The sequence below is a fragment of the Myotis daubentonii genome, chromosome 12 (assembly GCF_963259705.1).
Source record: "Myotis daubentonii chromosome 12, mMyoDau2.1, whole genome shotgun sequence".
In the NCBI taxonomy this organism is placed as follows: domain Eukaryota; kingdom Metazoa; phylum Chordata; class Mammalia; order Chiroptera; family Vespertilionidae; genus Myotis; species Myotis daubentonii.
Window position 1 is genome coordinate 37,529,254 of NC_081851.1, and position 27,889 is coordinate 37,557,142.

A 27,889-nucleotide genomic window follows, 5' to 3' on the forward strand; every position below is an offset into this window, starting at 1 on the left:
TGCAGTGCTGGGGGGGGGGGGGCAGAGTGTCGCAGGGGGTGAGGCTTAAGCGCTAGCCTTCCTGGCGCCCCGGGGGCTGCGGACTCCCCGCTCCAGGCGGCTGCAGGGCGGGCTGTAGGGCGCGAAGGCGGAGGAGCCCAGGTCGCAGGCGGCGGGCAGGTCCAGGAGCGGGGCGGCCGGGAAGCAGAGCGCCGGGGGCAGGGACGCGGGGGCCGAGCCCAGCGGGGTGAGGCGCGGGGAGGAGTTCCTGGGGTCGCCCAAGGCGGTGCCCCTGTGGCCGGCAGGCAGGCCCAGCAGGCCAGGCGGCAGGGCCAGGAGGCCGGGGGCGCTGGGCGCGGACAGCAGCCGGCCCTGCTCCAGCAGCCGCAGGACGTTGGAGGTGGCGAAGGCTTCGGACGCCGAGGAGGACGCCCGCTGCTCCAGGTCTCTGCTCTGGTCTTTCTTCTGTTTGGTGCGGCGGTTCTGGAACCAGACCTTCACCTTGTGGGGGGACAAGTGCCAGGAAGGGAGAGGGGACAGGCAAGGCCAAGGGGGTGCAGGGGGGAGAAAAGGAGAGGGGCGCAGGGGTGTGGGAGTGGGGGAGCAGGGGTGGAGTGAGAGGGGGAAGAAGAGCATTCAGAGTGTCAGTAAGGTCTTCCCCCAACCAGCCTGCTCTGGGTGAACTGATCAGGGACCCCCGCCCCCAAATCATGGGCCCCCCTTCACTGCTAGCTGACTGTGGCCTGGGATGGAGGAATGGATTGGCAGATGGAGGGTGGAGTTTGGAGGCACAAATGAAGTTCCCCTCTTGGTTCAACAGTCTTCCACTCTTAGCCAAGGGCATGGTTTCAGCCATTGATGTGCTAGTAATTCCCAACTTGAGATCCAGGCCGTTATCCACCTGCCTGTTAAACTCCACATGTACATCCCTGGCTGGTGTGGCTCAGTTAGTTGGGTGTCGTCCTGTGCACCTGAAGGGTTGCTGGTTCGATTCCCAGTCAGAGCACATGCCCAGGTTGCGGGCTTGATCCCTGGTAGCGGGGGTGTGCAGGAGGCAGCCCATCCGTGTTTCACTCTCGCATTGATGTTTCTCTCTCTCTCTCTCTCTTCCTCACTCTGTAAAAATCAATTTTAAAATCTTTTTTAAAAATGTTTTTATTGATTTCAGAGAGGAAGAAAGAGGGAGAAACATCGATGATGTGAGAGAATCATTGGTTGGCTGCCTCCTGCACGCCCCCCACTAGGGATTGAGCCTGCAACCCAGGCCCTGACCGGGAATTGAACCCTGACCTCCTGGTTCATAGGTCTATGCTCTTCCACTGAGCTACACCAACTAGGCAATAAAAAAACTTTAAAAAATAAAAATAAACTGCACGTGTACAGACCCAGCTCAGATCCACTCCCCCACACAGGGACCTCTCCCCACCTTCCCCAGCGCAGGCCCTCCTCTCTCTCCTTGCCCCTCTCGCCTGGACTGTGGCAGCATCTCTCCAGCAATGCCTCTCAACTCTGGCCACCTATGAGAGCCAGCTGGGGGGCCTAACTCACTCCTAGCCTCAGACCAATCCACCTGAATGGGAGTGGCTGGACCCTGACACCAGGTGATCCCAAGGTAAGAGGACCACTATTTAAGGATCTCTGTGCCTCACATCCAAGCCTTAACATTTGCAGGTCGGGGAGCAAGAAACTGGAAGGCTCTGGCTCACGGCCTGCCCTGGCTCTGACCTGCACGTGTGTGGGCACCCCAGCCTGTTCTCATTCTGCAAACAGCTCCCATTGGCCACTTCATGGGCCGAGGCTTCTGAATAATGGCTGTGTGGTCTGCCCTGCGGAAGGCTGATGTGGGCAGAGGCCCAGGCAGGTGCCAGGTGCCAGGTGCCAGAAGTGGGTTTGGCAGGGAATTCTGGAATCTTGGACACCTGGGGTGTGGTCTAGAAGGTGGGCACAGACTCCTCGTGGTGGGCATGACCCCTTGGCCTTGCAGAATCCTCACCCCAGGGAGGGGCATGGCCAGAGGAGAGCCAAAGTGGGGCCCTCCAAGGTGTGGGGCTAGGGCAGGGCTAGTTGCTCAGTCTGTGCATGGTCCCACCTCTCTGGTGTGGGCTCTGACACGGCCTCTGAAGTGAGTTCTCTAACCCAACCTGACCATCCCCTGTCTGAACCCATCACAGCCCCCTCTGACCCTATAACCTATAAAGGCTGGGCTTCTCAACATGATACCAAGTGGATTGGGTTGAGTTTTGATAACCAAAAGTGACCAGAGACTTACAGGATCTACTTGGGACTGCTTGCTTTACTCATTCACTCACACATTCATTCAACCGGTAAGTATTGAGTGCCTGCTATGTGCCAGGCACTGTTCCAGGCTGGGGAACTGGCAGTGAACAAAGCAGAGCGAATCCTGCTGTGTGGACTGGATGGTGTAGACGGGAGACAGAAGCTAAACGACAAATAAAAACATGACTATCAGGTGGCGATAGTGCTTCGGGCAGGTCTCTCAAATTCCTGGGGGTGAAGAATGACTTTAAATTTTCTAATTTGTCTTGGACCAATTCTTTTGTAAAATACAATTATAGTGAATTACTAGAAACGTTGCTATATAATATTTAATACTCTCTGTTTCTGGACAGATGACAGTGCAAGGCTGGCAGCAGCCCCAGGACCACACTATGGGCGGCACTACTTTGGAGAAAGGTGGCAGGATAAGGGGGGAAGAGACAGGGAAGGTGACAGTTTTGTTTGTTTGTTTTGTTAATTTTCACCCGAGGATATTGTTCCATTGATTTTTAGAGAGAGTGGAAGGGAATAGGAGAGACAGAAAGGCAACACACACACACACACACACACACACACATACACACACACCCCACACACACCACACAACACAGGGCAGAGGCAACACATTGATTGGTTGCCTCTGCCCTTACCAGAACTGGGGATCCAGCCTGCAACCGAGGTATGTGCCCTTGACTGGAATCGAACCCAGGACCCCTTAGTCCACAGGCCAATACTCTGCCCACTGAGCCAAACTGGCTAGGGTGGGAGATGATTTTCTTAGCGGATTGGCAAATACAGCTTCTCTGAAGAGGTGACATTTGAAGGAGATACCAGTAAGGAAAGGCCAAGGGAGATGACCAAGGCTGGTGAAGGAAGTGGGTGGGAAGAAGAAAACCCTTTTACCTTTGTCATTCCCAAATTCCATTGTTCCATGAAGCAGTCCCACCAGATGTGGGGGCCTGGGACTCTGCATGCTGAGCATACTCCCCCACACATCCTAGCTTCTCTGCCTGGCTAGTACCTACTCTCTTAGGACTCAGGCCAGGCACCACGCCAACAACCTGGAGCCTCAGTTTCTCTTCTTTAAAATGAGGACAAAGACACCCGGGCTGTTGCAGGGATCAAATAAGGAACTCCAAGCAGAGGGCTTTGCCTCATTAATATTTCCCATTGATTTTTAGAGAGAATGGAAGGGATGGGGAGAGAGAAACATCGATTTGAGAGAGACACACCGATTGGTTGCCTTTTACACACACTGGACCCAGGCCGGGGATGAAGCCAGCAACTGACTTCGTGTCCTCAACTGGAATCAAACCTGGGACCCTTTAGTCCTCGAGCTGACGCTCTATCCACTGAACCAAACCAGCTAGGGCAATGGTCTTTATTATTTTAAGCTCTGTGGGGTGATTCTAATGCTGCAAACAGTGAAGGTGGGTGCTGGAGCTGAGAAAATGGGAGTGAGAAGACCTGCCTGTCTACTTCCCACCATCAATCCCACGGTCCCTAAGGGACTGATTCATAAGGCTCAGGGAACAAGGGACAAACTGAGTGAGGGACAGGCTCCGAGCCTCTGAGCTAGCCCCTCCTCCTCCAGGAAGCCTCCAATTTCACCTGAGGGGTCACCCTCTTCCCAGGATTAAATTCGAAGTTACTAGTTCTTTAAGGCTCAGTTCAGTTGCATGCTCCCAGGGGCACAGGTCGCATTCTGAAGCGAAGTGCACTTCCTGGGGCATTGCCCTCCCCTTGTCTTCTGGAGCCTGCTGTGGTCTCCCTGGGGCTGCCACCTGGCTTCCTCCCTCTCCTGGCTCATCTGCAACTCAGTGAATGCTTGGTAGCTTCACCCCGACCCCTTGTGGGACTCCGCTGTGACCCATGGCTGCACATCAGGGGAGGGTGTGGTTTCCACTTGGCTGCCAAGACTGGGGAGGCATTTTCCGGAAGTTCATCCATCCAACTTCTTCAGGCTCAGGCATGGTCAGTGTTAAATTCCAAGACCCATTGTGTGGGCCGCCTGGGTCCAGTGCATGTGGGAAGTGACATTGATATTTAAGAGGCTGCTCCCTCTGACTGTGGGTGCGGACTTAACCTGAGATGAATGGAACCTGTGTATCTGAGTGGCCCTGGTTTTTGTAACCTGGACCTGGAGGGTACCACCTATTCTGCTGTTCTGGAGAAGGATCTGGGGCAGAGCGATGGGCACAGGGCTGAGGGCAATTGCTGGAGGGCCAGGGCCGCTCTTATCCAAGCGAGGTGGGGATCATGTCAGCATTGGGACTTGGCAGTTGGTCCTCAGCCTGGCACCTGGTCCCTGGTCCTGAAAACGTCCCCCGGGCTCGCCGAGTGAGGGGAGCCCTGGAGCCAGCCGCTCACCTTCCTTTCCTCCACAGCAACATCTTCTGTTCTTGTTTCCTGCTCTGACCCTGGTACTGTGGCCATTCATTCACACAACACATACATAGCAAGCGTCTGATATAAGCTGGGAAGACAAGAATGAGTAAAACTCTATCTCTACCCACTTGGGTCTCAGACACCAGCAGTGGAGGGATGGCCAGGGCAGCAGTGCTGTGACATGGTATTCTGGTAGAGCAGCGAGTGGCATGGTGAAGAAGACCCTGAGGCCAGGCAGCCTGGGTGCAATTCTGGTTCTTCCCTTAAGTAGTGGGATGACACGGGACAAGTTACCTCATCTCTCTGTGCCTTGGCATCCCCATTGGCACATTCCTGTCCTTGGGAACTGCATGTGGTTGGTGCTCACCAGACCACGCGCACACACACACACAAATACCACACATACACATACACACACAAGTACCACACATACACACAAATACCACACACACATACACACACAAGTACCACACATACACACAAATACCACACACACATACACACACAAGTACCACACATACACACAAATACCACACACACATACACACACAAGTACCACACATACACACAAATACCACACACATATACACACAAAAAAACCCACAAACACACACAAATACCACACACGCACAAATACCACACACGCACAAATACCACACACACACACACACACACACACACACACACACTTTACAGGTCAAGCCATGTGGGAAAGGTCTCTTGGGAGAAAGTGAAGATGCCTTAGGGAAGGCTTGGACCCTCAAAGGCAGGAAATGCAGGGTGTATGGGGGCAGGGCAGGGGAAGGATGAGGACGGAGAGGAGCTACTGCCCTGGACATCTGAGGCGCCCTTGGACAGCAAAGTTTCAGGGGAGAGTTTGGGGGCAAAATTAGGTGAAGCAGAGGGTAGTTAGGACAGAGAGGCGGGGCAGGTATTGGGGGTGACTCTGTGCCTAGACTTCAGGGTTTGAGGGTGTCCCCCGAGGTCCCCCAGGAACATGGGCTGGGCCCACTCACTGAAGCTCCCTCTGTGACCACAGCCTGGCTTTCTAGTTCCAGGCTGAGCCCCGCTGGAGGGAGGGCCCAGCTGGAAGAACGGTGGGCCATCTGCTGGGTTGTTCGGGACGCTGCAGAGGCCTCCGGAGGAATCCGGTCCAGGTGCAGAGGGCTCACCGATGCCTGCAGGACATCAGCCCTGGCCAGCAGGCCCCACCCTCCCTGCCTTTCCCTCATCTCGCTCTTCCCCACTCGGGTTTACTCCGGGAGGACAGCGAAGTCCAGGAACATCTTACTGCCCCTGTGAGGGTGGACTGGACAGCATTCTGTTAGCGTGACTGGAGGAGCCGGAGGAATTCCTGTGAGGGAGGTGGTGCAATCCAGACTTAACCGCAGCACCTGGGGTGCCAGGGGCAGGACAGCAGCCAGCAGCACAGGGAGGGGCCTCACCACCCTCCCGCAGCCTTCCCCAGGAAGCGTACCCCTCCAGCCCACGGACTTCCTACTCCTCTCCTTCCTCTCTTCTCTCTATAAATCCTGCTTTGGCCTTGTTTGCAATACATCTGTTGACTGATCTCCCTTGTGTATGAGATTTAACTGCTAGAGCTGAAGCTAAACAAAGGATCTCTGAGTCCCTCTCTGACAAGCTCCAGGTTGATCGCCCAGATTACACACAGCATAAAGATGCCAGGCTGCTGCCCTAACCGGTTTGGCTCAGTGGATAGAGCGTTGGCCTGCGGACTCAAGGGTCCCAGGTTCGATTCTGGCCAAGGGCATGTACCTTGGTTGCAGACACATACCCAGTGGGGAGTGTGCAGGAGGCAGCTGATTGATGTTTCTCTCTCATCGATGTTTCTAACTCTCTATCCCTCTCCCTTCCTCTCTGTAAAAAAATCAATAAAATATATTAAAAAAAAGAAAAAAGATGCCAGGCTGCTTCTCCCAACCCCAGCTCTGGAACTTACTTGTTGTATGACTCCGGGTATAATCTTTCCTTATCTGTAAAATGGGATAATACTGCCTGGCTGGCGTGGCTCAGTGGTTGAGCGTCAACCTATGAACCAGGAGGTCACGATTCCTGGTCAGGGCACATGCTCAGGTTGTGGGCTCAATCCCCAGTGGGAGGTGTGCAGGAGGCAGCCAATCAATGATTCTCTCTCATCATTGATGTTTCTATTTCTCTCTCCCTCTCCCTTCCTCTCTGAAATCAATAAAAATATATTTTTAAAAAATAAAAAGGGATAATACTGGTAGCTACATCAAAGGTTTGTTGGAAGGGATTCGCGAATTAACATATCCAGAATTGTAACCACACAGAAACCTGATTTTCTTTAATCTGGCCTTTTATTTTGATGTTTTTCCTTTGCCTCAAACTGGCCTCACCTAGCACCTGACTCCCCACCCCTTGCTTAATCATCAAGCCCTCAGGACAATGAGGTCGGGTCAGCATCCAGGAACAAGGTCCTGGGTCTACTGACTCCTGAGACAGTTTTCAATCAAACAAAACAGACTGTCTTGGCCTCAGCTGTGCTTTAGCTACGGACCCGGGAAAGCGAAATGATCCCCATAACAAATCCTTGTGAAATTGGGCGGAACACCTCCAAGGCTGCCATCAGGACCAGATGCAATGATCAATCAGGCCCGCCCGAGCACCAGCTATCAGTGGAGGCCAGCACCCTAACTCTGTTGTCACCATGACTAATATTTTTTCCACCCCCCGGAAGCCATCAGAGAGCCAGGCCTTGGAACACAGCTACCTGTGACTCTGGGCATGGCTCCCTCTCCTTAACAAACCCTTACTTTCTTGGCTGAAAAAACAAACAAATAAACAAAAAGAAAACCTCACCACCATCAACTAAAAACCCATATCCAAAGCACTTAGAACAGTGCCTGGGCACAAGTGAGTGCTCAGTAAGTATGATTATTATTGTTGTTGTGTCACGACACGGCTCTATCGCCAGCTTGAAATGCCTCCACCCTCACAGGATAGGGACTCAGTTTACAAAAGCTTCACCTTTGGGTTGACCACACTATTGTTAAAATGCTATTCTTGGGTGAAGGGGGTATTCAGACCCTTCTCTCTAGCAACAGATTCTGAGCCACACTGGGATGAAGGGAAGGTGATGGAGGGGAGGAAAAGGCCCAGAATGGAGAACTGAGGTCCCAATTGTGTAAACTCTCTCTCCCCAAACCCAACCCCTCACCATCCCTTTCTGCAAGCTTCTCTCACTTGCCAACATCCCCCTAAGCCACTCCCAGCATTAAGAGTGTCCCTCCCCCCAGGTTTCTCTCCGTTTCATCCAAATTGCCTGATGCATCATGAAGACCCACACTGGCATATACCAATTCTCTCTTGTCAGCACTGGAATTATTTTCTCTGATTTTCCTGTAACGTTAAGCGTGCCCCTAATGCATGTCTGAACTCCTCCACGGTTGGTTCTCACACTGAAGGAGTTCCCTGGCTGCCAGGGCAGGGGTGCAGTGGCCCCGATACCCTCTTACCTGGGTCTCTGAGAGGTTCAGCTGGCAGGCCAGCTCAGTGCGCTCACGGCCCACCACATACTGGCAGCGCTGGAATTCCATCTCCAGGCGGTACAGCTGCTCGGCCGTGAAGGATGTGCGGGTCCGCTTGGGCCGGTCCAGGTCCAGGCCCTTGGGCAGGACAATTTCCCGGATGGTCCCTTTGGCATCTGCAGGAGCGGTGCAAGGAGGCAAGTTAGTTCACCAGCTAAGGAGTTAGGCCACCAATAAACATCTTAATTACAGGGGAACTCCTTGGGCTGGGCCTGACTGCGTGACCTCTGACAAGTGGCCTGCCCTCTCTGGACCTAGCTTCCTTAGTCACCCAAGGCAGTATATTGTATCTAACGGGTATAGGTATGTGAATGGGCCTCAGTACAAACATCAGGTCATATATATATATATATATATATATATATATATATATATATATATATGCTTTTATTTATTTTAGAGAGAGAAGAAGGAAGAGGGAGAGAGAGAGAGAGAGAGAGAGAGAGAGAGAGAGAGAGAGAGAGAGAAACATTGATGAGAGAGAAACATCGATCAACTGCCTACTGCATGCCCCCAACTGGGGATTGAGCCCACAACCTGGGCATGTGCCCTGACCGGGAATCGAACTGGCAATCAGGTCTACTTTCATAGCGTGGACAGAAAGGATTCACTCTGACTCAGGCAGGATTCTGTTCCCTCAGCACAGTGAGGAACAAATGGAAAGAGAGAGCAAGTCTTCAAGTGCAGAGGAGAAGATGGGTCCGCATTGGGTATGATCAATCAGGTAAGGCTGCCGGAGGAGGTGTCCAGAGCCAGATCCTGAGCCCTGTGTGGGTGCACATGCGTGAGCACTCTGCAAGACGCTCCTGGGTCCATGCAGGGGCAGCTGCTGTGACGTAGAGGACAGCCTGGGAAGCTGGGGTCCCCAGGAGGAGCCCAAGGACCCTTGCCTCTACATCAAGCTGGGGTGCCTTGCAGACAGGGGCTGCTGCCACTCCCCAGGTACCTAGTTCTGAAGAGCAGGGCCACCCTCCTGGGCCCTCCATGTGGGGGTCTCCAATACTCTGGAGCCTACTTAGGAGAGGCTGAAAACTCTGCAGCCCACACTCACCTGATGGTCCCCCTTAAAGAGCTCAGTAATAGCAATAATGTTTTCCACAAAAGTCAAATGTTGTTGTTTTTTTGGGGGGGGGGTGTTATATATATATATATATATATATATATATATATATATATATATATACACATCATGCTTAACTATAGGGACAGAGATGATCCACATTTGAACCATACACATGGATACTTGAAATCTAGTTATTAGAAAGTTTTATGTTAAAAATTAGAGTGTGGAATATGCAGCAGTGTATTCCGTAGGATTTACCAAACCACTCCCAACACATCCTATATAATAAAAGCCTAATATGCTAAGTGTTCAGTCATCCAGTCATCCGTTCAGCCAATCCAAGTGTAATATGCTAATGATATGCTAAGACCGCTCAACCACTCGCTATAATGTGCACCGGCCACCAGGGGGAAGACGTTCTGACTGGTAGCTTAGCTTGCTGCTGGGGTCCAGCTGATCGGGACTGAGCGAGACAGGCTGGACACGCCCAGGAGCCCTCCTGCAGTCCCTCTCCAGCTGGCCAGCCTCCCACATCCCTCCGTGGCCAGATTGCCCTCTCGCAATCCGGGACCCCTGGAGGGATGTTGGAGAGCCAGTTTCAGCCTGATCCCGCAGGCCAGGCTGAGGGACCCCTCTGGTGCATGAATTCGTGCACTGGGCCTCTAGTACTGTTGATAACAATAAAGCTAAGCTAACAGAAATTTACCATTTCCTAAGAAGGTTAATGTCAGTGGGAAAACTTACCATCAAGGCAGCCTGATCAAGCATAGGCAGCCCTAGCCCAGGTCAAAACGCCCTGCACAGTGGCAGGAGCACCAGCCTCCGCAGGGGTGGGGAGTCCCTGCTTATGTTTTAGTCATGATAACGGCTGACACAATGCTTGCTCGGTGCCAGGTACTGTTTTAACCCTTTACCCATCCAGTCGCTCCATGAAGTTGGAACTATTATTATCCCCACTTTACAGACGGGCAAATAAACACATTTTAAGTAGCTGACCCAAGGTCCCACTGACATTGTTCAGTAAGTTTTAGAAACACCCTTATTTTACATTATGAATACCCTCTTTTAGTAAGCCTTAATGATTCAACCATAGGTCGTAATGAAGAGGACTGTGGTCACGGGTGAAAACGGAACCTTCTGGATAAGATCATGATCGCCCCGGAAGACATAGGGAAGGACCTGCATGTGGGATGTGTGACTGTCAGGAGGCTCCTTCTGAGCCACCGACGGCAGAGCTACCTCAGAATCCCTGCTCTAGAGGGCGAACCTGAGACCTCTCCCCCCTCTCGCACCCTCCTCCTCACCGTAGGGTTTATGAGTTTGGTTCCTCCTGGCTCCTGCCAGGCCCAGTTCACTCCTCCAGGACGTACTTTAGCGCCGCGTGGCTCCGACTCACAAGTCCTATCCTGGATCTCAGAGGTTCTCTAGCACCTTTGGGCTCGTAGTCAACTCTCAGGGAGAAGGTGAGTCTGGGTGGGGAGACACAGTCACTGCTGCAGAGGTGGCCCTCCCCCCACCAGTGGGCAGAGCATGACGGATGTGAGTCCTACTCTTGGAATATTGGTGGGAACCACAGGCCTTTTGGCACAACTCAAGCTTCCCCTCCAATTCCTTCTACAGCCCGAAAAGGTGCGGTCATACTTGTGACTCTGTTATGACCGGGTCCCACTATTTCCAGTTGGGAGCCCAGTCTGAGAACTTCCTCACCACGCCTAAGGGACTCCATCTCCGAAGGCATTGATTTTCATTGAAAGTGTCGTGGGGTGTGGTACTGGGAGCGTCACATCCTCTCCCCAGTAAGCCCACCCAGAGCTCACCCGAAGCTCTGAGCCTGTGCTCCTAACCACTGAGGTCAAGTCGCCGGCCATCACCCCCACCCCTTCCAGCCCGTGGAAGAGCTAAGAGGAGCATTCCCACTCGGGGAGCAGTCAAGGTCAGCCTCCCTCTCAGGGCCAGGGGAGGCAGGAACCATATAAGAAAGGCAACTCAGACTTGCCTGGTGGGTATCAAAACAGGCCATACAAACACTAGTAAGTACATGAAAAGATGCTCAACATTAATAGCCATCAGAGAAAGATGGATTAAAACAACAGGAACATATATTAAAATAGGTAACAGAAAAAACACGGAGAGTGCCAAATGCTGGTGAGGATACAGAGAAACCCGAGCCCTCAGACATTGCTGGGAGGAGTGTGAATGTTCAGCCACGCTGGAAACCAATCTGGCAGTTTCTTAATAGTTAAACAGATACTTACCATGGATCCCAGTGATCACACCCCTGAGCATGTATCCAGGAGAAACAAAAGCTTAGATTCACATCAAAACCTGTACATGATGCCCTGGCTGGGTGGCTCAGTTACTTAGAGCATCCTCCGGTACACCAAAAGGTTGCAGGTTCGATTCCCAGTCAGGGGGCATAGGGGAGGCAACCGATCAATGTTTCTCATATCAATGTTCTCTCTCTCTCTCTCTCTCTCTCTCTCTCTCTCTCTCTCTCTCTCTCTCTCATCAGTAAAAAAATATATCCTCAGGTGAGGATTTTAAAAAAAGCTAAATATGAATGTTCATAGCAGTTTTAGCTGTAATAGTCCCCAAATAGAAAAAAACAGATGTCCCTTAGTAGGTGAGTGGTTAAACAAACTGTGGTATTGCTACACCGTGGGACACTAGCCAGCAAGTGAAAGGAATGACTTTTGATAGACATGACAATTTGGACAAATCTTGAGGTCATTATGCTAAGTGAGGAAAAAAACCACAAGTCAGTTCCCAAGATTCTGTACTGTATGATTCCATTTCTATAACATTATTAAAATGACAAAGTTATAGAGGGCCCACAGATCCATGGTTGCCAGGGGGTTAGCTGAGGGAGGGTGTGACTATGAAGGGGTCTGTGAGGAAGCTCCTTGATGGTGACTAATGGTTCTGTATCTTGATTGTGGTGGTAGTTACATGAATCTATAAATGCGATAAAATGTCATTTGACTATATATAAAGACAAAATATAAGTGCAGGCAAAAATGGGCAAAATCTGAGAAAGGTCTGTAGTCTAGTCCCGTGGTTGGCAAACTGCGGCTCGCGAGCCACATGCGGCTCTTTGGCCCCTTGAGTGTGGCTCTTCCTAAGCCTTAGGAGTACCCTAATTAAGTTAATAGCAATGTACCTACCTATATAGTTTAAGTTTAAAAAATTTGGCTCTCAAAAGAAATTTCAATCGTTGTACTGTTGATATTTGGCTCTGTTGACTAATGAGTTTGCCGACCACTGGTCTAGTCAATCATATTGTGCCATGTCAATTTCCTGAGTTTGATAATGTATTACAGATACATAAGACGTCATCATTAGGAGAGACTAGTTGATGGATTCACAACAGTTCTTGGTACTATTTTTACTATCTTGAGAGTCTGAAGTTATTTCAAAATAAGACATGAACAGTAACAGCAACAAAACACACCATGAAGCTAGACGTGATGTTCTGTCACTGAAATGGACAAATCCCTTAGAGCAGTGGTTCTCAACCTTCCTAATGCTGCGACCCTTTAATACAGTTCCTCATGCCGTGGTGACCCCCTATTTCATTGTTACAAATTGAACATAATTAAAGCATAGTGATTAATCACAAAAACAATGTGTAATTATATATGTGTTTTCCGATGGTCTTAGGCGACCCCTGTGAAAGGGTCGTTCGACCCCCAAAGGGGTCGTGACCCACAGGTTGAGAACCGCTGCTCTAGAGGCAAGAATGCAATAGTGTTTCCCAAAGTGCCTCTGCTCCCGTGGTTTGTAAGACGATTTAAAATGGCATGTAAATAAGCATTCGTCATGTCAATAATTAAGCACTTATTTAACATTTGCTAGAGAAAGTTAAACCTATGATTTTATGTGCTTAGCATGAAGCTAAAGTAAGTATTAATTTTAAAATGTATTATGCTACAATATTAAGTAAATACATGGAACAGGAATATAACAGAAATGATGAAGATAGTATTCAAATGACTGAAAATTGTGAAACAATGGAATCAAGAGTACACAATTAGACCCATGTATATATAATGGTGGAATTTGGGGAAAGTTTGATCGATCAATAAGTGGAGTTAAGTAGATTGATGTCTATAAGTTATCTGTTTGGAATAAAATAAAATATAATATTCCTGTCTCATCATAAAAAACAATAAGTTTCAAATGAATTAACAAAGCATAGCCTAGGAAATGATAAAGGCACTAAAATATATATAGGAAAGTATTTTTATAATTCTAAGCTTGCAAAGAGCTTTCTAAGCAAAATACAAAACTGGAGGGAGCCGAACAGGAAAAACAAAGGATGTATTTGACTATATTAAAGCTAAAAACTTTTGTATGACCAAAGTGCCAGAACCCAGGCAAAATACCAAAAACAAAAAAATCACCCCACACAGAATTGAAAAAAATACTTTTTAAAGAGTAAAGAAATAATATCCAGAATATATAAAATGCAATTAAGATAAATTATTTTTTAAAAGGGAAAAAGTGTAGTAGACAAAATGCTCAAATACTTTATCTGGGCTATTCACAGGAAAAGATGCCAAATGGCCAATAAACATGGAAAGATAAGCACAGCTCCACAGAAATCGGGATAATCCAAGTTCAAGCAACAATGGAAACTGTGTCCCGAAGATGGGAAAGGCACTGAAAGGTGATTAACAAAGCAGTGAGGCACCGTAGGGAATCCACACTCCCATTCACTGTGGGTAGCACCATGAACTGTCACAACCTTTTAAGAGTGCATTCGTCCAGATTAAGATGCACAAGATGTTTGCCCCAACACTTTTTATTTTATTCAGAAAATCATAGATTCATGTGCTCCAAGGGATAGATAAAGATTTCTGCTGCAGCATTGTTCAAAATATTAAAACTTTGAAAGCATCCTTGATCTTACCCACAAGGCAAATGACTAAACAAATTATGGTAATTCGTACTATAAAATGCCATGCAATTAGAACGAATAAGGCAATGTCTATATTAACTGTCATTAAGAGAAAGAAAGTTATTGAACACTTGTAGTACTGTACTATATATTTACAACTATATATATTCAACTATTCAATATATATTTTATAAGCACCTACTATGTGCCAAATACTGTTATAGAGTCTGGGTATATAGAAACGAGCAAAATAAACAAGGTCCATGTTCCCACAGGCCTTGTACTGGGGAGAAAGACAGATAATACATTTTTAAAACTAATATGTAAGGTAATGATAAATGCTGGGAAGGCAATAAAACAAGATAAGGTGATATTACTGACCCTCTCCAAATAACCAAAACTCAGTAACCATACCAGTAGTGTATATGTATGTTTGTGCATGTACATGTGCATATGCGTGTGTATGTTTGCTATTTTCGCTAGGGTGGTCAGAGAAAGCCACTCATTACAGTCAAGTTAGTGGGTAAATCATGAATGCTGCTCTCCAGTGTTTCCAACTCCTTCCTGGCACATGGTAGGGCTGCACTAATGTTCTGAAATGACATATGACCATATGACTTGTTTTAGCCAGGAAAAAGGGCACGGACACTTTCAGTGAGGACTTTAAAAGCTGGTTGATAACCTGCCACACCCCTCCCCTTACTGTGCTGGTCCTTGAAGCAGGAGCCAAGATGGAGCTCCATCGGCCTGGGTTTCTGGGCGCCAAGACGAGCCCTTGTTCACTTGTGATGGCCTTATCTTAGGAGAGAGAAACACAATTGTATTTTGTTAACTGCTGAGACGTTGGTTTGTCTCTGCAGTAAAATCTCGCCCATCCTTAGTGACACGGCCTCCTTCCCCGAATCATTCCTTCTCTGGGTAGAGTTTGGGGGAAGCACCAGGAAGTAGGAAAAGCTTTCATTCCAGGGCCTCTTTGCAGGTAGGTGCTTGTTAGGGTGAAATGCATGAGTCTGAATGGAATGAGTCCTGAGTTTTGCTGCCCTTCAGCTGCTTAAAGAGGGCTGGGCCCTGTGGTACTGGAGAGGACGATTATGTCTAAGGAGCTTGTGCCCTGGGAGAGGTGGTGACCCCTGCCTGATCAGAGTTAGCGAATGGGCCTGACCTCCAGGACCAAATAATACCCCCTTCTAGAACTCTCCTAAGTGATCACCTCAAAGCCCTACCTGACTTCATCCTCTAGCACCCACCTTTGCATGACATTCTGTTAATGTGCTGATTTTTAAAGCGTGACAAGGTCCTTACAGCTTTAATCTGCAAATATAATGTAATTACTATAAAAATTCCTTATGAAAAATTCCTTCTCAAGTTTATTTGAAACATTGAAAATGAAAGAATAGTTAAGAAAAAGTGTTTAAGAATGAGGAGAAAATACTTGCTTGTCACAAAGTGAAATAGATAACAAATCTAGAACAACTAAAATGGTATGATGCTGGCACAAGAGTTATGAACCAAATCGATGCATAAATGAGGATCAGGTTTGTTATAAAGATGACATTTCAAATTAGTTGAAGGAAAGACAGAAGTATTAAAGATGTGGCTTTTGGACAATTAGCTCATTATCTGGAATAAAGTAATTATTTCACACTACATGGAAAAATAAACACAAGATGGATCACAAATTTAAATGTAAAATATAAAGCTCTAAAGATTGAAAAACCCCTTAAAATAATTTTTCAAAAGGAAAGCCAGTGATAGTTTTGAGTGCCTAGAAATAAAAGCCTCTGCAGGGTGAGAGGCAGTTACAAAACAATTGATAGCTTGGGATAAAATATTAATAATACATGCAAAACAAGTCTTAATTTCTAGTACACACACAGTCTCTATAGACAAATGAGTAAAGCCATGCAGCCCAGTGGGAAACTGAGCAAATCATATGATGGGTTATTTAGAGAAGAGAAATGCAAGCAGCTAAACATATAAAACATACTCAAGCTCAGAAGGAATTGGAGAAAATGAAAGTTACAACAGCAATGAGATACAATTTTTTTTTTTTCAGATGGCATATCAGGCTGAGAAAATGGTGCTGGCAAAGGTGAGGGAAAATATAGTTTCTTTCAAGCTCTGTTCTTAAGAATACAATTTAACACAATATGAGGGGTTTTTGGAGGGCAATTTCACATGCCTAACTCAATTAAAAAATGCATAAATTCTTTGTCCTAGAAACTTTATAGAGGTTTTTACCCCCAGGGAAATATTAGTATACTTAGATAAAGATAGTTCCACTGTTTGTAGCATAGTTTATGAGAGAGAGAGAGAGAGAGAGAGAGAGAGAGAGAGAGAGAGAGAGAGAGAGAAAGGAAAAAGCTAGCTGTTTATCAGTAGGAATATGTTGATGAAATCACAGTATAATCATGCGTTCGCTATTATGTAGATAGACATTAACAAGAAATAGGTACCTCTCCATATATTGACACGGACAGGTGTCCATTATATACTGCTACATAAAAACAGGAAGTATGTATAAACCAATTTTTACAAAGAACAAAAAGTAAAACTAATAATTGTGTCTGTGCGTTTGCCTGTGTGTACGTGTGTGTGTGCGTGCACACACATGTGAGTACGCTTTTACCTACATAGGGTTAAGTCTGGCAGGATAAACACCTCTCTTTTCCATTTGTTCTGGAGAGTGGAAACTAGTCAGAGGGGTGAGATTTCTCCCTTCTTGTTTGTGTACTTCTTTATTGTTTGGTTTGTTGCAAAGACTAACAAAAATAAAATTTTAACAAAAATTCTAAGAGATATATATATATAATATTATATATAATATGTAATATGTTTATTTTTGGTTGGAGAAAACCTTTCTAATTGAGAATTAAAATGCAGAAGCCCAAAAGGAAATGACCACTAGATGTGATTACAGTTTAAATTTTAATTCAGAAAAAATTCATAGCAAAGTTTTATAAAAGATAAAAAATTCATAGCAAAGATTACAACTATAAGAAAACAATGAGCAAACCAATACAGAAATGGCTAAGTTCATGAATTTAAAAATTCACAGATTAGGAAATGAAAATGAAAAATAAGTATATTAAAATTACTTAACCTCATTTAAATTACTAATTTTACTTCATGTTAATAAAAATAATATTTTTTTTTCACTTGAGAAGATTTTACTCTAAAAAACTGAGTATATCCTGGGATGGGAGGATGTGGAGAAATGGCAAATTTATATACAATTGCTGGGAGTATAAATTAGTACATTTTTGGCATTTGGAAATATCTATCGTATTTTTAAGCATCTATACTTGGATTTCAAATGTTCACTTCTAGGAATTTATCCTTTAATTATACTCATACCAGATATATTTGAAATTATATTTATTGAAAACATTTTATTATGAGAAAGTTTAAACATATACAAAATTAGAGAGAACAGTATAATGAGCCCTGATATACATATCCTCTGACTTCAACAACTATAAACTCAGGAACAATCCTATTTCTTTTATAGCCCATAAGTTTAAGCAAATCCCAGACATCATATCATGTCATCTAGAAAATTTCTGTATGTATCTCTTAAAAATAAGGTTCCTTTAAAAATAAAAGCACACAATACTATTACTACAACCCCCAAATTAACAATTCCTTAATAGAGAATGTCCCACATATTTTCACATATTTCAGATTGTTTCATAAATGAGACTTTTAACAACCGTCTGTTCAAATAGGGAAACAAAGATGTTCACTGAAGCATTGTTTGTAATAGTGAAAGAGTAGAGCCAAGCTAAATACCCATCAATAGGGAACTGTTTAAATAAATCATATCCGCATAATAAAATACTGTCCAGGTATTTTAAAAAATGAGGCAATCCTATATGGAAAGATTTTCACATATGTTTATTAAATGAAAAAAAGCAGTTTGCAAAAAAAATATTACCACTTTTGTAACATATAACTTTCATATATATTTTTTTTCAGTGACTAGGGAAAATTGGGAGGTTACATTTTGGGAATGGAATGCATTATATGGGGAAAATAAAGAACTTTCAACCTTCACATGATAGAGCAAAGTAGCATGGATTGGTTTTGTAATTAGAAAGTTACTTTAAACTTCAGGAAACAAAAGACATCAGAAACAAAATTGAAAGACAGATTATAAACTCAAAAAAATTGAAACACATATTGAAAGCAATGAGCTACTACCCACAATACAGAGTTTTTGCAAATCAATAAAGAAAGGGATATTTGAAAATTAAAACTGGTCAAAGGAAATGAATTAATAGATAACGGCAGAAGAAATACAACCGGCCAATAAACATGAAAAGAAAATAAAGAAACAATAACCAAATAAATAAAATGCCAGCAAGGTACTACTTATTACGTATAAGATTGACAAAGATTATATATATGTCCAATGTGGGGAGAGGGCAAAGGTGGGGTTATAAATTGCTAAGCATTTTTTCTTGAAGAACAATTTGACAATAGCTATCAAGATATAAAGGGTAAACTGTGGTGGTCAGATTTGGAGATACAAGCACTGCTTGTGGGGGGGGAGGTACCATCTCTGGAGGGAAATTTGGCATTATCTTCCAAATACAGGTAGCAATGACCAAGGAGCAAATTTATTTATTGCAGCAGTGTATATAATAGCAACAAATAAGAAAAAAATACATGTCTACCAATAGGGTATTGGTTCTATAACATACATTATGGTCCATCCAATCTATTTACCAGTAAATGGAATACTATGCATATGTAAAAAACAACAAGTAATAAATTATTTACATCTCAAGATATACTGGTAAGTGAAAATAGTAAAGTGCAGAAAAATATAGAGATGTTACCATATGAGTAAAAAATAAAAGCAAGAAAAAAGACTATAGCAGTGACGTGCATAATCATAACAATTATTTGAAAGGACATATTAGAAAAAAAGGGGGGGGGCCACTTTCAGCTCTGTGAGCACCTGATGAGGATGGGGCCGGGAAAGAGATTTTTCACTGTGTGTGTGCTTAAACCAACAACTTTTTGATCACATGGATTACTGTTTTAAAATGAAAGGAAACACGCTTTTTATTTAAAAAAAAAAACACGAAAATTTCAAGCAGCAATTCCACTGCTAGAAATTACTCTTTGGAAATAGTCAGAGAAGTGGGCAAAATAGTCAGTGTTTATATTTGGGGAAAACAACCGGAACATCCACCAGAGGCAAGGAGAATTTCGCTTCCCCAACCAAAGGAAGCGGTGAAAGGGTTGAGCCTGAAAAGATAACCCCTGTGGATTAAATTCTTTAAAAAGGTAAACTGCGAAACACATTCTGTAAAATGTTCCACTTTGCTAAGAAAATGGGAAAATCTCCTGGAAGAATACACCTGAAACTGGAGTTGGGGGGTGTGTATCTAGGAGCCTTCTCCCGCTTTAAATCCTCTCTCGATCTGCAAGTGTGGCCCTGCCAGGCTGGGTCCTCCGGGCGTCCTCCATCCCCCACCCTGACTTCCCAAGCTCACGGGTGGGCACGGTGGACAGCGGGTGTAGTAAAATTCAGAACACCCCCTGGCTTTAATTCACCCGCTAGTTTCAAGTTCCAGCGGAGGATGAGTGTGAATTCGGTGGGGAGGTTCAGGCAGATGTACCTGGTTACTTCTCGCACTGCCCTGGCTGGCTTTGCACGTGGAACCGCACACTCAGCAGCCACCAGGACTGGAGACTCACTACCGACAATGCTGCCCTTCCCAGGACCTGCGCTTCCCGGATCTTCGGCTCCAGCCCCGTGGGCCTCTAGGCGGCCACTCCGGCCCTGGTACCAGTAAAAGAACCACATTTGAGGCTTCTCTGATTTTATTCTCAGTGGTTCCCAAAAGTGAGGATTGCAGGAAACTCCAAAAATATGGCATTATCACCTTTAGATTTTAATTATTCTGTGTTCTGGCATCATCATCATTTCGTATTAGGAACGACATTTTGATGTCGAAAAATAAGGAGGTCATCTTAGAACAGATGTTCCTGGGGGGTGGGGGTGGGGCGCTAAGGCCTTCTATTTAGTGAAATATGTTCGATGCTGCTGGCAATGTCTCCTGTCATTCATTCGACAAATATTTACTGAGCGCCTACTGTGTGCTAGGCACACATCTGAGCGATTGTGTGGCGACAGGTCCCTGCCTGCGTGTCAGTCTCTTGATTGGTAAGCCACGCCAGGTTGGTGGGCACATAGTATGTACTGGCTAATGTTGTGGAACGAATCAAAAAGCAAGCTAGGCAGCGAAGGGGAGAACTTAGAGAGGTGATTGGAGGGTCCGACCCCACCCTCACACTCCCTTCCTTGCTTTCAGTCCTGGTTGTTCTGGGTCCCACCACCCCTTGGCTTAGTAGGCCAGATGGGTCTTGACGCTGCCACGTCTTTTACAGTGTCCAAGGGTACCCTGGTTCCCCCACTTGAGACCTTCCGACCTCTTTCTTGGATGGGTGGGGGGAAGGCAACCAGGCGCAGAGACCACCCTGGGGCCCAGGGATTCCAGGGCAGGCCCACTCAGCCTCCGTGTCCTCTCTCAGAGTTGCTCAAACTGAGGTAAGAGACACTGCCATGCCCTACAGCTTCCCCAAGCCCATCTTCATTTTGTATTAGCCAAACAGGACACTGAAGGCAAAATTCATGCACTTCCCATGCCCCCACCCACTGAAAATACAAATCCAGGAAATTTGGCAAACAGAGTGGGAAGCTTAGGGCTACTAAGGCCCCAGGCTCCAGTAGAGGGTAATTGAGGAAACGACATAGAGCCACAAAGACCCTTAGACGCCTTCTCTCCCTACAGGTGATGAGCAGAGGGTGAAAACTCAAATTTGTTTGTCAGCTTAGGCCGGGGGGGGGGGGGGGGGGGGGGGGAGAGAGAGAGAGAGAGAGAGAGAGAGAGAGAGAGAGAGAGAGAGAGGCGGTAGTGGGTCTAGGGCCTCCTAATCCAAGCGTCCACCCAGGGCGGTGGAACTAGCATGAGAGCACAAGGAGTGGCCCAACGCCCAGAACAATTCCTTGATAATGAAAACATTCTATCTACACAGACACACCACCTCAGACAATACATTTGGTTGCTGGTCTGTTTGTGTGTGTGTGTGTGTGTGTGTGTGTGTGTGTGTGTGTGTGTGTGGAGGGGCGGGGTTACAACAGCATATACACTCAGTGCCAGATTATTATGACCACCCCATCAGAACAATGAAGTGAATTAGTTATGCAAATAATAATAATAATAGAATCTTGAGAGTATTTGCTTAGGAAGTTTTCAATATTCAGTATTTTTGGAAGTGTCAATGAAGTACTGATGGGGTGGTCATAATAATCTGGCCACTCAGTGTGTATATAAAGGGAAAATAAAGACCAAAATGATAGAACCCAGTATAGTCCCTCAGTGAGAATGTGGGCCCTTCTGCCAAACGCAAACAAAGCAAAAGGAAAAACATAATAAACAAAACAAAGTAATCCCAGGAAAATAAAAAACTCTAATGCGCACCAACCCCAAAACTAAAAATTAAAATAAAAACCCAAAAGTGTAGTCTCTGCATGAACCATTTAAACATTTCAGCCGCTGCCTGGGCGCTGGCCCTGGCTTATCTGTGTGCCCTTGTTGGCGAGTCCTTCGGAGAGTCCGGGAGCCCCTGGGTGCGGTGGCTGTTGGGAGTCCGAGCACAAAGCAAGGGGACGCTGGCGAGCTTGGTACAGACTTGGCTGCGGGTGGAGGGAGTCCGTGCCCGCAGGCCACTCCCCGCTCAAGCCCTGAAGCCGGGCACCTGCCGGGCGACTTCAGCGGTGTCTGTAGCATCCCAGGTCCTGCGGGCTCGCCATTCTGCCGTCGGTAAATGCTCCGATGTGCGTGATCTGGAGCGCGGATCCAGCACTGTCCCCGGAATCTCAGTGGGGCCGGGCCCCATTAAGATCAATGCCCGCTTTCCCCATGTTCACACCCACAGCGGGACTTGCGTCCCCGGCGCTGCCCGTGGCCCTGGCCTTCCGGCGCCTCCCCGTCCCCAGCCACAAAGCTGCGCGCATCCATCCGGCTCCCCAGTGAGGGCAGTTCGGCTAGTGGGTGGTGGCGTTGGGGCGGGGTGGCTGGCAGACACTCACTCAGTCGCGGGGTCCCGCAGTTTCCCTGTCCTCCTCCTCCCAGGCGGGGTGCTGAGCCAGGCGGGAGCGCCTCGGGTCTCGGCCGAGGGAGCGCTCTTAGGGCAGCCGCTGAGTCCTACCCCCTGGGGCCTGGGCCAAGGTGGCAGCACAGAGCTGCGGGCGGAGGGTGCAGCCGGCAGGACTGGCTTTTTGAGACTCAGGGACCCACACCAGGCTTTGTTTCGGTGACGCGGGCCCGCGGCCATTCCAGGCTCTATCCAGGCGGGCTGTGGAATTCATCTGGGGGTTGACCTGGGACTCACGTGGGCGCGTCTGAGTGCGGTGCGAGCCTAGATGGTGAGGTTGCAGGGAGTTTTGGGTGAGAGCTGCCCCACTTCTTGTGACTGCGGGGGATCCCGGGTCCACCGAAAAGGCCTTTGCGCCGCGGCTGCCCCTTGCGGTTTAGGCCCCGCAGGAGGCAGCCCGTCTCCAGCCCAGGGTTGGCGCGCCCTTAGCAAATATGAAACAAAAGGATCCCCATCCCTACCCCTCAGCAGACGGGGTGTGTGGGGGAGGGGGGGGGAGGCCGTTCACGCAGAGATGTTGGGAGCCCAGCAGAGCTGTAGGGTCCCTGGGGAAGCCTGGCTGTGTGGGCAGCGGGCGTGCCGGGTTCCTGTTGTGTGCACACGCGTTACCCCAGCAGCCTTGTTTGTCCCTGGTGAGGCACAAAGCCGCCTCCATTTTGAGGCGGGGGAAGCAGGAAGGTCCCTCTCCCTGTCCCGGACCCGCTTTCCCCAGAGGCAGCCAGAAGCTTGAGTGATTGGCCGAGCGAGGGTCCCGGGAGGGGTTTGGGGTCGGGGCTGCAAGCGTGGTCTGCAAGGAGTCCCCCATCCTCTCTACATCAGCCAGTTCTCCACCCCTTGGCTGCTCACCTCCAAACACCGTTGGGCCTGGGCACAAAGGAGACGCTGCCCCAACAGCGGGTGAGTTGGGGGACGCCTCGAAGGAAGGAAACCCTTTACCAGAAGTGGTTTGTGGGTCATCGCCCGGCTTCCCATTTTTCACTCCACGGAACATTTCTGCAGATTCTGCTGCGTGTTTGCAGTTTTATGGGCATCACTCTGACCCTTAGCACAGCCCTTCAAGGTAAGCGCTAAGGGTCTCTTTGTACAGATGAGGACACTGAGGTATGAAGGGGCTAAGAAACTGGTTCAAGTTCAAAAGGCTATAAGGCTAGTATTACAAACCAACTTCTCTTAATTCCAGCACCCCCGCTTACTCCCCTGTGTCATGGGACTCCCCCAAAAGATTTGCTACCTTGGGATGGGGAACCTCAGGGGAGCAAGTGCAGAGCGGAGAAGGGGGAGAAAGAAAGGAAAGCCAAGAGAGGATGGGCTCTTTCCCAGAATCCTCGGCCCACCAGCATCCTGAAGGCTATGATGGTAAATGCCTCCAATCTGACCTTCTTTTGGTTTCCTCTAAAGCAGTGGTTCTCAACCTTGGCTGAAATTCTGTTTCTTTGTTATGGGGTGGGGGTGGGGTGGGGGGGGCACAACATTAGTAACAGAAACAGAATTTCCGGAGGATGAGGCCCAGAAATCGGGATTTTAAAAAGATTCCCAGGTGATTCTAATGTGCAGCCAAGGTTGACAACCACTGCTCTAAAGATGCTTAGGATGTGTCAAGGGCAAAATGTACCCTCTGCTTAGAGCATATGGAGGGGCATTCATCTTGGGGCTAAGACACCGCTGACTTCCCGGCACTAATGCTGAGCCTTTTATTTGTCAGAGCCTCTGCTCTGGGCCCCAGGAGGGCCTGGAGTGACGCAGGTGACCCTGGCTAGGAGGGATTAGTGGTAAATGACCTACCGAGTATCTCAGGCCTATAATAACCTCCTTGTTACTAAACGGGAAAGGACAGAGGGATTTATGAGGGCCCTGTGTACCTTTTATTTCTTTTAGGTGTGTGAATACACATTCAATGGTATGTTTCCATTCTATTGTACAAATGTAATGGCATCGCTGTATGTGCATGTATGCATTTATAAAAGTACACCCTGCCAATGCACAAAGTCCAGCTCTGCCTGGATGTGGACTATTCCTAGCTTGGGTGTCTTGCACCCCACAGAACTCACAATTGTCCAGGCAGAGGAAATGCCCACCCATAGATGGGGTGTGAGGTGGTGTCACTTGAGGGCCTTAATATGAGAGTATTGCACGCAGGACACCCCTCGGTCTATGGAATGGCATCCATCTGATTTAATCCCAGGTGTCCAATAGGTCCATACACCAGTTGGGATCCCAGCTGGATGGGGACGACACTCATGCCCTGTCCTGTAACTCAAGCCTGCCCCAAGAATGGCACTGGGTACCGCTTCTTTAGGTGATCACACCTGACACCAGGAGTGTTTCCCAAGACCAGGGTCCCTTCACACTGGACTTTCTCCATGCTCTAGCCCTGCCCCCCATTCCCAGAGCCACCCACACCCAGCAGCTGTGCTGTGTCTGTGTGTCTGTGTGTGTGTGTGTGGGGGGGTGGTTAACTAGGCCCAGGTGTCCCAGGCTGTGTGTGGATAGCCCAGCTCAGATCAGACAAAACTCAGGATCCTGGGCCTGGAGCGACCTCTAGCTAGAGTCAGCCAGTTCCCCTTCCCAGGCAGTGGGCCGGGACACTCCAGAGGACCCCACAGGCGGGATGGTGTGCTAGGAAAATAGGGGCTGGACAAAGGCAGCAGAGGGACGCTAGGCCAGGGAGTTGGAGAAGGAAGCCAGGGGGAACCATTACCCACAGATGGCCTCTTCTGGGCTGTGGGTTTCCGGTCCCGGGGGTTCTGAGATGCTGGGGAAAACAGACCTCGGGCTCTGACGGAGGCCTAGAAACCGGCTAACAGCAAGACGCCAGAATTCCCTTTCTCCTCCCATCTCTCCGGGCGAAGCCCGGGTCCGGCGAACGCTGGGCCTAGAGTTTCGCTTGAGGCTGCCTGGAGGGTCGGAAGGCCAGGGAGAAGCTAGAGAGAGCTGGGAGCTCGGTGCAGCCCAGAGGCGCTTGCAGGAAGAGTGCCGAGAAGGCGAGCTCGGCAGGGAGAAATGGCCCGGAAAGAAGAGAGGAGGGAGAAGGGCGAGAGAGAAAGGGGCAGATTAGGCCCGGAAAGGGCCTCACGGACAGCGGCTGGGCCCAGGCGCCGTAAGGAAGTGGGAACCAAGAGAACGTAGCCCAGGCAGGCAAGCGCTGGAGAGGCATCCCCCAACCCTTGTGCCTCTCCTGGGAGCTACAGAGCGGTCTGCGTCGCTGGGGACGGGAAACAGGGCTGGGCGGGAGGCCGGGCAGCTACCCTGCCGCCGAGCCAGCCGAGCCGGGGCCTGTCCCCGCCCCGCGGCTCCGGGCTCGGATCCCTCCAGTCCTCACCCCGCTGAGCTGGGACGCTGTGCTCCGCACCTGCCGCGAGGAATGCAGGGTGGAGTCCACCCTCCCTCCTCTCTCTCTTCCATCCCGTCCGCCGCTTTGTCCCTTGCACTCCTGTCAATGTCCAGCGCACAACAGGCACTCGAAATAATATTTACTGACTGACGGAACGACTGACTGAATGTATGAATTGGGAGGGGGAGCCGGCGGGAAGATCGGAGACCCCCGTCGAGGTAGGGTGGTGGGGTCCGGTGGCCCAGGGCCGCGAGCTGTCCTCTTACCTCGCACCAGGATGCGGCGGCAGTGGTCTGCGTCCCCGATCCCGGGCTGCCCGTCGCTGTCGGCGCCGCTCTCCCTGGAACCCGCGGGGCTGGAGGTCCTGGCCATGTTCTCTGGGCTGCGGCCGCCGGCATCGGCGCTCCGGGCCTCTGCTCTGCCGCGGTCCGCGCTGCGCCCGCCGCGAGACTCCCGGCGCGCGGGGCCACGGTCGCGCTCCGTGCCCCCATCGCCCATGCCGGCCGTCGCCGCCGCCTTCGCCACCGCTTGGCTGGCCCAGCCCCGGCTCGCTGCCCCTCGCGGGCCCCGCCCCGACTCCGACTCCTCCGCTGGCCCCGCCCCGCCCCGCCGGCTACCCCGCCCCCTTCCAGCTGATTGGGCCCGGGTCGCGGGTCTCGCTCCCGGGGCGCGCAAAGGAGCAGCGCGCGCGGGCGGGGGCACCCGGGCGCGGGGGCCCCACTCCTCCACCCCCGGTCTAGTCCCACTCCCGGCCGCAGAGGAGGCTGGGGCGGCCCCCGGGTACTGAGGGAAGCCCTACATCTTCTGGAGTTCATCAACTCCTTCCCCCAACCGCCAGCCGTTGTCCCTTCTCACTCCCCTCCTCCCCAGGGACGCACAGCCTCAGAGCTGCGGCCTTTCAGCCGGATCAATAACCAAAATGCTCCGGGAAGGCGATTCCGAGGAGACTTAGCGGAAAACTGGAGGTTGGCTGGATCGGGCTCTTGGCGGGCTGGGGGTGGGGACTGGAGGTGGGGCGCGGGGGGCTCAGGCTGAGGGTGCCCGCTCCATCCCTGCCCCCAGATTCAAACCTCCAGCTACACTCTTGAACTCAGAAGGAAGGGCGCGCCTGGCGCTCCCGGGAGAGAAGGCTGAGAAGGTAGTAAAGGAGCCAGAGAGTGTGAGGCAAGGGGACTGACGGCACAATCCACACTCGCCAGGGGAGAGAAAACGGACGTGCAGACAGAAAACCGGGTCCAAGAGCCGAGCCGAGGGGGTTGAATGAGGCCACGGCTGATAGGCGGTAAAGGCCCGGTTCCCCTGCGGCTCTGAGGCCGTCACACAGGGGACCGTACCCTCCGAGAGTGATGGAAGGCGGGTATTCCTTGTGTCACGCCCCCATTCGTTGACACTCCCTCCTCGACCCCAGTCCTGGGTCCCAGGTCTGGTCTGGGCTGGGCTGGGGAGAGGCAAGGGCCAAGGTGCGCGCGGAGGGAGGCCAGGCCTGGCAGCGGCAGTGGAGCTGAGCAGTGGGTGTCCCTGGGCATTGCTGGCCGTCTGAGGCCCCCAGGTCCCCCGCACTTTCTGAGGAGCCCTGCTCCCCGAATTTAGCTTCTTGGACAGAGCCAAGAGAGGCCAAGTCGGATTTCCCTTCCTTTGACTCTGAAGGGGCTTAGAAGAAAGATCGAGCGAGCAGCGAAGATGTGTGCACCTAGGAGGATCTACGGCTTTCCCCCTAAAGCGCTGTAACAGCAGATTTTGCTTCCTTTTTTTGGCCCTCGTGCTAGGGTGAGCGAGGATGCTTCCGTGGAGGGTCTGATTGACAGTGGGGCAGGGACGGTGGCTGTGTGGGCGTAAATGGCTGTGGCATGGGTGAATGTGTTGCTGGTGCAGCTTCCATGACTCCGATGAGTGTGGGAGTGTTAGGGCCTTTGTGTTTGTCCCGTGTGCATGTGAACAGCGGAGTGTATGTGTCCAACCTCACATGTCTCCAGTCTGAGGTAGGTGGGAGGGAGAGCACCAATTATTTGAGTAACTGTGCCTCAGTGAGGGGTTTGGGACTCTGGGAAAGGGGACAGTCAAGGGGGCAGGGGAGGAGGCCAGCTGCTCTGTACTAACAGAAAGGACGGAAGACAGGCAGAAGGAAGGAAGGAAAGGAGGGAGGGAGGCGGGAGGGAGAAAGGAAACTTGCCCACAAGGTGATTTGGCAGTGGAAGGGGAGCAGCAGT

The 27,889-nt window shown here is 49.4% G+C and overlaps 1 protein-coding gene across 1 annotated transcript; it reads right to left on the reverse strand.

Annotated features, from left to right (window-relative positions):
- Positions 1–26,244, reverse strand: VAX2 (ventral anterior homeobox 2). The gene is made up of 3 exons (XM_059659492.1): positions 25,949–26,244; positions 8,142–8,329; positions 1–480 (listed from the first exon to the last, which is right to left on the reverse strand). Exons 1-3 carry the CDS (start codon positions 26,178–26,180, stop codon positions 46–48), a joined length of 855 nt encoding a protein of 284 aa, XP_059515475.1. The 5' UTR covers positions 26,181–26,244; the 3' UTR covers positions 1–45.
- Positions 26,245–27,889: the final 1,645 nt, after the last annotated feature.